General features: G+C 39.0%; 1 protein-coding gene across 1 annotated transcript; it reads right to left on the reverse strand.

The window, feature by feature from the left end:
• Positions 1-890: 890 nt before the first annotated feature.
• Positions 891-12,469, reverse strand: LOC139473254 (3'-5' ssDNA/RNA exonuclease TatD-like). Its single transcript, XM_071255791.1, has 7 exons — positions 12,070-12,469; positions 10,106-10,271; positions 8,334-8,584; positions 4,588-4,686; positions 3,390-3,541; positions 2,406-2,589; positions 891-1,497 (listed from the first exon to the last, which is right to left on the reverse strand). The coding sequence occupies exons 1-7, from the start codon at positions 12,188-12,190 to the stop codon at positions 959-961; spliced, it is 1,512 nt and encodes a 503-aa protein (XP_071111892.1). The 5' UTR covers positions 12,191-12,469; the 3' UTR covers positions 891-958.
• Between the last annotated feature and the right edge of the window lies 1 nt (position 12,470).

Raw genomic sequence — 12,470 nt, forward strand, 5'->3', positions numbered from 1 at the left:
CAAAAACCATCTGTAACCATATTAATAAATAAACACATGTATGTAAGTTTATATTGATTCTAAATTCGGTTTTGTATCAAATACTCTGTATGTATGCTGATGTTGGACAATGGGTGGTGGGATTGAGCAAAATATGTTGAAATACCTTTCAACCTGGCGACTTCCATTTCAGACTGCTACGCTTGAAAAATATGTTGACACAGTTCTCGATTAAAATTTTGAAAACTTAACAAACATACATTCCGGAAACTCTAATATATGGTTAAGATTGTCTGGCAGTGCCTCCGACGTACTGTGCAACGCCTCCTCCGTTCAAATGTTTATCCCACAGACGAGAGAGATGGACGATAATTTTGACGGAATCAGTCGGCCGTAGCTTTCGTTCGGAATACGCCATGTTAAAGTTTTCGAGGTTTCATGATTAGAAATCACATTCCGACTGTCTGGTAAGCGACGCCTTGATTGGTTGGATGAAAGGTCGTTCTGACGTGACGGTAATTGGATGTCCTCAGATCTTTGTTTAGCGATAGTGAGAACTAAGATCTGATTTTAATGAGATTGCACCTGAGGCTTCCCTGCCACAAGAGTGAGTGAGTATGCCTATTTAGCACCGCTTTTAACAGTATTCCAGTTAGGTCAGGGCGTGTCAGCTTAATGTGTGAGGAAAGCCCGAAGTGATGCAGGTCTCAGACGTTTACCACTTCGGGGAAACCCACGAGCACGGGTATGGTGCTGACAAACCAAAAACATAATCGGGCGAACCAGAATTCGAACCCACAATCATAGGTTTCTGGCGTGTCCAAGGGACGCAACTCTGAACAGCGAATCTGAACAGCGAATCGCGGCGCCTTAGACGACTGGGTTACCAGTGCTCCCCCCTCCCCCCCCCCTGTTACAAGAAGCTGTAAGATATGATATGACTGAAATCCTGTACACAGCAGCTTCAAACTCCACCAACTCACTCACTCATAGAATCAAGTTTCCAAACATGCTGGAAGGTTAACAAGATGACAACCAGTAGGACAGCGAGGGTGAGTGAGAGGCCCGTGGACACGTAGTTCCTCCTCTTGGCTGTCTGGAGGTCAACAACCTCCGAGGTCACTTCCTGTTTGGAACATTCTGACCACTTCCTCTCAGACTTTTCAGCAAAACTGTAAAATCTATATGCATTTTTTCTAACAATGGCTGCAAGTTTATGTGGAGTTCGTTGAACTCCACCGGATGCCAACTCCAGGATGCTGTGCACGCTGAATGGCTCGTTCCGCTTCGAACAGTACTTCACTGTCTGCTGTTGGCAGGCCTCTGTCATGTTCAAACAATCAACTTTGTAGAGTGCTGCGTGGTAAGATCTCGTTGCAGCAGTGAACTTGCTGAGGAAGTTGGGGAACTTTCCCGGAGAGTCACTGGCCAGTAGTAGTCGCGTGTTGTCTACGTCATGTGACACACTGCTCAGCCAATCTCTTGGACCTGCCTTATAAGGGGTCGTCCAGGCATATCCTTAAATACAAAAATATTAGAATTTCAAAATTAGACATTAATACATGAACTCGGTGGGTAGAAAAATGGAATAACATTTTAAATACAATTGCCATGGCAATAACTTCAGTATATGAAGTAGATGGAATAATTCTTTCAAAATTGGGATAAATGTGAGCTGAAAAGGCCTTCTGTAGCTGTTGGGATTATTTTGGCTTCCTTGTTACTTTGTGTGATGAACAGTAAACAAAGAATAAACAGTTATTCTTGTGCAGATCTGTGACGATCTGGGGTAGAATAGGTCTACAGCAACCCATGCTTGCCGTAAAAGACGACAATGCTTGTCGTAAAAAACAGCTTATGGGATCGGTAGACTGGCTCGCTGACTTGGTTTATTGTGCATCGTGATACTTAGTATCACCTTTTGCATCATTGCACTCCGTGGCAGATCATTTACAATACTTGTAAAGATGGTGGCGTAGCTCATGCTGCCGACCGTGATGACCTTCAGTACAGTTAACAGTAATATGTATTGACCAGATTTCTGTATATTGCTGTAAACTTCCACTCACTCACTCACTCACTCACTCACTCACTCACTCACAACGAGATGGGTTACCTGTCATCAAGACAGTAGTACCTGTTACAAGATGCGTTACCATTTCATCAAGACAGTGACACCTGTTAATGAGATATATCACCTGTCATCAAGACAGTGCTACCTGTTAACGAGATGTGTTACCTGTCATCAAGGAAGTGGTACCTGCTAATTAGATATATCACCTGTCATCAAGACAGTGGTACCTGTTACCTAGATGTGTTACCTGTTGACAAGACAGTGGTACCTGTTAACGAGATGTGTTACCTGTCATCAAGGAAGTGGTATCTACTAATGAGATATATATCACATGTCATCAAGACAATGGTACCTGTCAAGGAGATGTAGCACCCCATGTCGTGGAATGTCTGCAATGCTGAGGATGTGAGGCGGTCTCCTTTAACACAAACTGGCGGCAGTTGGTCCTTGAACTCTGTGAGGATGTTGTGTATTGTCTCTGACTTACCCCCATCACACAACACCAGGGGCATATCCATGTCACATGCCAACTTCACCTGCCAACATGACACACAACATCACCATGACACAACACCAGGGGCACATCCATTTCACACAACTCCAGGGGCATAACGATCACACACAACACCAGGGGCATATCCATGACACACTACACCAGGGGCATATCCATAGCACACAAAACCAGGAGCATATCCATGTCACACAACACCAGGGGCATATCCATGACACACAACACCAGGGGCATATCCATAACACACAAAAACCAGGGGCATATCCATCACACACAACACCAGGGGCATATCCATGTCACACAACACCAGGGGCATATCCATCACACACAACACCAGGGGCATATTCATGACACACAACACCAGGGGCATATCCATCACACACAACACCAGGGGCATATCCATCACACACAACACCAGGGGCATATCCATCACACACAACACCAGCGGCATATCCATCACATGCAACACCAGCGGCATATCCATGTCATGCAACACCAGGGGCATATCCATGTCACACAACACTAGGGGCATATCCATGTGACACAACAACAGGGGCATATCCATGACACACAACACCAGGGGCATATCCATGACACACAACACCAGGGGCATATCCATGACACACAACACCAGGGGCATATCCATGACACACAAACACCAGGGGCATATCCATGACACACAACACCAGAGGCATATCCATGTCACACAACACCAGGGGCATATCCATGTCACATGCCAACATCACCTGCAACATGACACACAACATCACCATCACACAACACAACATCACACTCTATCCTCATCACTTATCCCGAGAGTCTCACCTGTGATGAGAACATGTCTCGCTGTGTGACTGTCTCATCCTTGTCCAGCCCGATCTCACCCAGGGCAACACACCCAGGGTGTGCTAGAAGGCCACGCAGTCTCTGTAGAGTTGTCTCCCCCTTCCAGGTAATCTCATTCATTGGATGGACACCTTGTAACCATGTGATTTCAGACATTAGAATTAAACCATCCCCCAAAATCTCTCTCTTGTGTGATAAGTGAGTTACACTATTCATTTGATACAATCCTTTTTTCAAACCCAAAATGTCTGTAGATTTCTTTTAATCTGATTTTCTGAATTATATCATGTTTTGTGTGAATGTTTTCATGTATATAAAATCACAAAAGTAACTGTGATCAATTGAAAAATCATAATAATTTGGGTAATTTTTATCAGTTTCTGAAAGGAAGGTAAAACATATGGGTCTCCCTTTCACACAATTATATCAAAAAACATTTCACCATAACAGTAAATTGTAGGAACACAAAACCAGCTTTGCAAAATTTATTTTTTTTAAATTACAATTTTCAAAATGGTGCTCCAGCAGTATAGCTCACATAGAAATTCATGTCAACAAAGACAGTTGCCGTCAGCATTGATACCCAAACATTTTCTGCAAAAATCCTGAGAACTGGAAACTAATAATGGATTCAATGGATTTAACAAAACATGATGTCATCAAGAGAATAAACATACATCCTGAAGTTCAGCTTCTGTCGTGGCAGTGGGATAGCCTAGTGGCTAAAGCGTTCACCCGTCACCCTGAAGGCCTGAGTTCGATTCCTGACATAGGTACAATGTGTGAAGCCCATTTCTGGTGTCTCCCACCATGATATTGCTGGAATATTGCTAAAAGTGGCCAAACATCCAACTCACTCACTCAGCTTCTCAATGGCAATTTGAGAGCAGAAGATGTTTACAGAGACAAAACTTCATTTTGAGTATTTAAGGGCATGGTCAAAGAGCAAACATCAAATCACGGGCCCAAACTTTATTTTGACTATCAATCAAATGATTTGAGAAATAAACTCTGTAAACCAACCTATTAAAGTGATATTTTAATTTCCTTTTTCCAATTTTTTAAATTGTTTCCTGTTCCTTTCATGTGGCAATGATGATATTATTAGAATATTCCTGTTCAGGGCCTAAGGTGAATGCAGTGTGGCCCTAACTGCAGACAATGTGCCGACACTCACCTGCTGTGAAGTAGATGATCCCAGGGTAGGCGTCGGCCAGTGTCTGGGCCTTCATCGCCTGTCTCACTGTCAGCGCCTTCACCACGATCTTCTCTACCCCTGGAACACAATGTCCATCTGGTCAACACAGCACACAACAGACTCTCTTGGATTGAGTAGACATGTAACTATCTTTGATGGAGTAGACAAACAAGTGACAATCTTTGATGGAGAAGACAAACAAGTGACAATCTTTGATGGAGTAGACAAACAAGTGACAATCTTTGATGATGTAGACAAACAAGTGACAATCTTTGATGGAGTAGACAAACAAGTGACAATCTTTGATGGTGTAGACAAACAAGTGACAATCTTTGATGGAGTAGACAAACAAGTGACAATCTTTGATGGAGTAGACAAACAAGTGACAATCTTTGAAGGAGTAGACAAACAAGTGACGATCTTTGATGGAGTAGACAAACAAGTGACAATCTTTGAAGGAGTAGACAAACAAGCGACAATCTTTGATGGAGTAGACAAACAAGTGACAATCTTTGATGGTGTAGTCAAACAAGCGACAATCTTTGATGGAGTAGACAAACAAGCGACAATCTTTGATGGAGTAGACAAACAAGCGACAATCTTTGATAGTGTAGACAAACAAGTGACAATCTTTGATGGTGTAGACAAACAAGTGACAATCTTTGATGGAGTAGACAAACAAGTGACAATCTTTGAAGGAGTAGACAAACAAGCGACAATCTTTGAAGGAGTAGACAAACAAGCGACAATCTTTGATGGAGTAGACAAACAAGTGACAATCTTTGATGGTGTAGACAAACAAGTGACAATCTTTGATGGAGTAGACAAACAAGTGACAATCTTTGATGGAGTAGACAAACAAGTGACAATCTTTGAAGGAGTAGACAAACAAGTGACGATCTTTGATGGAGTAGACAAACAAGTGACAATCTTTGAAGGAGTAGACAAACAAACGACAATCTTTGATGGAGTAGACAAACAAGTGACAATCTTTGATGGTGTAGTCAAACAAGCGACAATCTTTGATGGAGTAGACAAACAAGCGACAATCTTTGATGGAGTAGACAAACAAGCGACAATCTTTGATAGTGTAGACAAACAAGTGACAATCTTTGATGGTGTAGACAAACAAGTGACAATCTTTGATGGAGTAGACAAACAAGTGACAATCTTTGAAGGAGTAGACAAACAAGCGACAATCTTTGAAGGAGTAGACAAACAAGCGACAATCTTTGATGGAGTAGACAAACAAGTGACAATCTTTGATGGTGTAGTCAAACAAGCGACAATCTTTGATGGAGTAGACAAACAAGCGACAATCTTTGATGGAGTAGACAAACAAGTGATAATCTTTGATGGTGTAGACAAACAAGTGACAATCTTTGATGGTGTAGACAAACAAGTGACAATCTTTGAAGGAGTAGACAAACAAGTGACAATCTTTGATGGTGTAGACAAACAAGTGACAATCTTTGAAGGAGTAGACAAACAAGTGACAATCTTTGATGGAGTAGACAAACAAGTGACAATCTTTGATGGAGTAGACAAATAATAAAACCACAAACATCAAACATCAAAGTTAATTTTGTTAACCTACCCATGGTAATTGGTGAGCAAAACTTCCGTCACCCATCAAAAATACAAACAACTGTGGCCTTATGATTAACCATCAGTACAACATGCTTTTTTTCATTAAACATTGTATTCATTATACCAAAATCATAAATAATTCGATTTCTGATCTTGTTGTTACCATAGTAACAAGATAAATGATAAACATGATAAATGTAAAGCATTGATATTATTTAACATGATAGAGCGTCGATGTTATTTAGCATATAAGAGTGTTCATGTTATTTAACATATCAAAGTGTTCATGTCATTTAACATATAAGAGTGTCCATGTCATTTAACATATAAGTGTGTACATGTTATTCAACATATAAGAGTGTTCATGTCATTTAACATATAAGAGTGTCCATGTCATTTAACATATAAGTGTGTACATGTTATTCAACATATAAGAGTGTTCATGTTATTTAACATATAAGAGTGTTCATGTCATTTAACATATAAGAGTGTCCATGTTATTTAACATATAAGAGATTCCATCTTATTTAACATATAAGAGTGTTCATGTTATTTAACATATAAATGTGTACATGTCATTTAACATATAAGAGTGTTCATGTCATTTAACATATAAGAGTATTCATGTTATTTAACATATCAGAGTGTCCATGTCATTTAACATATCAGAGTGTACATGTTATTTAACATATAAGAGTGTTCATGTTATTCAACATATAAGAGTGTCCATGTTATTTAACATATAAGAGTGTCCATGTTATTTAACATATAAGAGTGTTCATGTCATTTAACATATAAGTGTGTACATGTCATTTAACATATAAGTGTGTCCATGTTATTTAACATATAAGAGTGTCCATGTTATTTAACATATAAGAGTGTTCATGTTATTTAACATATCAGAGTGTTCATGTCATTTAACATATAAGTGTGTACATGTTATTCAACATATAAGAGTGTCCATGTTATTTAACATATAAGAGTGTTCATGTTATTTAACATATCAGAGTGTCCATGTTATTCAACATATAAGAGTGTTCACGTCATTTAACATATAAGAGTGTGCATGTTATTCAACATATAAGAGTGTTCATGTCATTTAACATATAAGAGTATCCATGTTATTTAACATATAAGAGTGTCCATGTTATTTAACATATAAGAGTGTTCATGTTATTTAACATATCAGAGTGTCCATGTTATTCAACATATAAGAGTGTTCATGTTATTCAACATATAAGAGTGTTCATTTTTTTTAACATATAAGAGTGTTCATGTTATTTAACATATAAGTGTGTCCATGTTATTCAACATATAAGAGTGTTCATGTTATTCAACATATCAGAGTGTTCATGTCATTTAACATATAAGTGTGTACATGTTATTTAACATATAAGAGTGTCCATGTTATTTAACATATAAGAGTGTTCATGTCATTTAACATATAAGTGTGTACATGTCATTTAACATATAAGTGTGTACATGTTATTTAACATATAAGAGTGTCCATGTTATTTAACATATAAGAGTGTTCATGTTATTTAACATATCAGAGTGTTCATGTCATTTAACATATAAGTGTGTACATGTTATTCAACATATAAGAGTGTCCATGTTATTTAACATATAAGAGTGTTCATGTTATTTAACATATCAGAGTGTCCATGTTATTCAACATATAAGAGTGTTCACGTCATTTAACATATAAGAGTGTGCATGTTATTCAACATATAAGAGTGTTCATGTCATTTAACATATAAGAGTATCCATGTTATTTAACATATAAGAGTGTCCATGTTATTTAACATATAAGAGTGTTCATGTTATTTAACATATCAGAGTGTCCATGTTATTCAACATATAAGAGTGTTCATGTTATTCAACATATAAGAGTGTTCATTTTTTTTAACATATAAGAGTGTTCATGTTATTTAACATATAAGTGTGTCCATGTTATTCAACATATAAGAGTGTTCATGTTATTCAACATATCAGAGTGTTCATGTCATTTAACATATAAGTGTGTACATGTTATTTAACATATAAGGGTGTCCATGTTATTTAACATATAAGAGTGTTCATGTTATTCAACATATAACATGTATAAGAGTGTTCATGTTATTTAACCTACATACCAGATAGGAAAGCTCGGTTGATGACCTCATCGACATCCTTCTTTGCTGTGAAATTTTGATCTGTGAGATAAGCACCAGCATCAGTCATGTGATACAGCAGCTTCATCTCCGCCTTTGCCATTCTCTCCACAGACTCAGAATACTGGGAGCCACAAAACACGACCCCTTCCTCATTCTTTTTCCATCTTGACAAGATAGCTTTGTGCATCGTCTCTGGCTTCTTGACTGATAACGTCTTTCCTTTCAGAAGCCTGAAGAATTTTGAGATAAGATAGTTCTAGCAACCATTCATGCTTATGTGAAATCACATCCGTCATCAGTTTATCACAAGCCCTAAACAGTTTGTTATAAGAAAATAAAATATGACAAATGAAACATAACAAAAAAATCTTGGTTGAATATTAAATAAATAATTTGTAAATTACTGGAGAATTTTTTTGGTGAGGGAGTGTTGAAAGTCTCAGATTACAGTGTCAGACTGTCAACACTTTGATGAGCATGTAGCCTTAAAGGGGAAGTGTACACGCAAAAATCACTTTCTTTCTTTTTCTAAACAAAACGCAATTTTAGAATTAGTTAGTATCTGTGTTTGAAAATATACACTCATTTTTTTTCACAGTGAAAGTAGGAAGCTCACAATAGTACGAAAGTGATATGCCGTTATGAGGCCTTCGTTTTACGAGCAAAATAGGCCTGAGTTATCCCCCTTAGATTATGACGTAATTGGTGCCAAGTCAACTGGGTCCCTGTCTATTCTCAACGCAAAAGATATCAAGGACCAGTTTGCGGTAAAACAACATGGTCTACGACACACTCCGGGCAAGTGGTGACTCAGCATAACACAATTCTGGCTGGCATCTGAGATGTTAGAATCACAAAACTGTACCTACACCACGTGAAGCGGCTCTAACAAAGCATGATGACGTCATAATGTTTATCAATTGGCACCAATGACGTCATATTGCAAGGGGCATAAGCCATGGTGTTTTTGTTATGGAAATAGAACACTTGGTAAATGTGAAAAATATAAATCGTTTTAGTGCAAAACATATGTTAATTAAATATGATGTTTTCATATTTTTGTCTATGACACTTCTATGTTAACACTTTTAATGTGGAAAAAGTACAAGAAAAAATGGTTCATTTCCGTGTGAACTTGCCCTTTAAGGAGAACCCTTCTTGTTTCTTGGTTTACACAAGTAAGTGGGAAAAACTGAAGTAAAAGTACTGTCCAGAATATCTGAATATGTTGCCATGTAAACAGTCATAGTTCTGCTTGCCTTTATTGTTGCAGCTCAAACAATTACCGTATTCAACGTAATAAGCGCCCAGGGCGCTCTCAAAATTATAAATAGGGGGAATATTATTTTGGTGCAAAAAAAACCAACAGAGTTGAAAGATAAATTTCATGGTTTATGCTGACAGCCTGAAATGTTTATGTTCCAGAATTTAATTGCCCATAATTAAGGGTGCATATAACACACGAGTGCGTATTATATGCAAATAAATGTCCTGTGTACATTGATCAATCAGAAGGGGTGATAATTTGGATTGTTCCCTAGCCAATATCTTAGCAAGTGTCGCCGTGGGCGCTTATTAAGTCGAATATGGTATATACATATTTCATGTTGAACATTTAGAAGAATAAACACCAAAAAAAACTTTTTCAGATTTCCCCCCTACTTTACATTATGTAAGTGTCAGTGGAATATGTAAATTGATGAAAAGAAAGAGAACAACCCTGAGTGGGAAGTGCTGGGACATCCCCTTACATGCCATCCATCTGTAACACCTCTTTTATGAGGGTCTTGGGCACCAGCACCTCTGCACATTCCAAGGACCTGCCCTGCCTGTCCACATGTATGTGCACCTGAAGACTGGGGTCCAGACACATGCAGCCCTTCAGATACTGGGCGCCCACTGACTTGTCAACATTCACTGTGGTCAGAAGAACATACAGTCCCCAACAGTCATTATAAAAGGATTAATCACTAAAGCAGAGCTCCAGATAACTTTTTGAGCAATTGAGTTTTTACTCTAGGGTTTCTATTTTAATTGGGTTATTACATTTTTCATTGGGTAACCAATATTTTTTCAGTCATCTATTCATCACTCTATTGGGTTTTTCCCAAAATTAGTGAACATTTTAAGATTTAAAAAAATGATTAACTGTTCTAAAAAAATAGGCTTGACTTGGAAAGTAAATTAGCTCGTATTTGTGTTACGGAAATTAGCTTCTTTGTACCATACTGAAAAATGCTTCATTGGGTATTTACATGTGCTGTTTTCATACATTTGAGTTTTTCATTTAATGAATGCTTTTCTGTACGCAAGTTAATTGAAAGTAATTGGGTTTTTGAATATTTTGGGGGGGTATTTTACGCAAATACGCTGCTTATCCATAGCTCTGCTAAAGTAATATATCATGTGTAATCACAATGATTCATTGTTCATATGCAGCTTCTGAGTCTGTGATGGGATTCAAACCAGACCTTGTAAAACCAAGGAAGGAAACCTGTCCACATGACCAAAGAATGAGTGAGTAAGTGAGTGAGTTTGGTATAACGCTGCTCTTAACAGTATTACAGTTAGATCACAGCGTGTCAGCTTAATGTGGGAGGAAAGCCAGAAGTGATGCAGGTCTAAGACGTTTACCACTTCGGTGAAACATACGTGCACGGGTATGGTGCTGACACACCTAGAAAAATAATCGGGGCAAACCGGGATTCGAACCCACATATCATAGGTTTCTGGCGTGCACAAGGGACACAATTCTGCACATCGTGGCGCCTTAGACGACGGGGCCACCAGTGCCCCCCATGACCAAAGAAATCGACCCCGTCAGAATGCTGAGAAGGTGAGGACATCATCTGTGGGGCTGCTCCCTTCCCTGCTTCCTATTTTCCTAACCTTCGGTACATATGGTACAGGTGTCAGGTGTTTGATACGTAGGTGATACAATGACAAAAAAAATTTCGTAATGTTATTGTATAGAGCCCTACACATTTGACCATAAAGCAAAAGTGAGTGAGTGTGTTGGGTTTAACGTCGCTTTTAACAGTATTCCAGTTATATCACGGCGTGTCAGCTTAATGTGGGAGGAAAGCCCGAAGTGATGCAGGTCTCAGACGGTGAAAGCCACAAGCCCAGGTATGGTGCTGACAAACCTTTAAACATAATCGGGCGAACTGAGATTCGAACGCCATTGGTTCCTGGCGTGCCCAAGGGACACAACTCTGTACAGCAAACCGTGGCGCCTCAGACAACTGGGCCACCCCTGCCCCCCATAATGCAAAAATGTGAGGTGAAATTGGGTTTAACATTGTGTCCAAGCTTATTGCACTTATATAGTGACGTGCATGCACGTGTGTGCGTGGCTGCTTGTACTAGTCCGGACTGATGCCGATTTATAGTGCTGACACAGTATACTGACTCCGAGCCGACCAGTCCTTGTTTTAGTCCCTTAATGCCGAGCAACAGACAGGGTAACAACAACCATCTTTTAACATCTTTTAGTATGACGTGGCCGGGGATAGAACCCCGGACCTTCCGCTCTCCAGGCGGACGCTCTACCACAAGACCACAGAGGCGGCCCATAATGCAAAGAACATTAATTTACGTGAATAACTTGCTATCACAGATGCCTGATTTTCGTTATTATCAGAGGAGAATGTGTATAGACAGGCATGATGACATTGCTTAATCTGTAAGGCCATTACAAACTTGGATAACTTACTGATAAAAAACTTCTGATGAGAGGTGAAAGCGTCTGCTGTTGAGGACGTCAGTCCATCACTCATGGTGTCCGTCATTATGAGATGAAACAATTTGTTGAGGACAGTCGTGTACTTTGTCATCAGCCAGTGATGCTGGAGTGATCAGTCTGGACTGTCGGTCACATTTCAGTAACACCTGTGGTGAAATATCAATAATCAGCTTCACTTCCGCATTCTTGATCGAGACGACAGTTACCTGAGTAAATTATCCGTAAAAAAACAAAACAATGAAATCTTCCTATTCACGATAACACATCTCTTCAAAATGTGCAATTCCGTACAATCTTTATAACGTGACACGTCACTCAATACTTCAAAACCAAAGCCGCAAACAATATCCAGGTGAGCAATATTTGTTTAG

This window comes from Haliotis cracherodii, unplaced genomic scaffold (genome assembly GCF_022045235.1).
Source record: "Haliotis cracherodii isolate W230 unplaced genomic scaffold, xgHalCrac1.p SCAF_27, whole genome shotgun sequence".
NCBI classification, from domain to species: Eukaryota; Metazoa; Mollusca; class Gastropoda; order Lepetellida; family Haliotidae; genus Haliotis; species Haliotis cracherodii.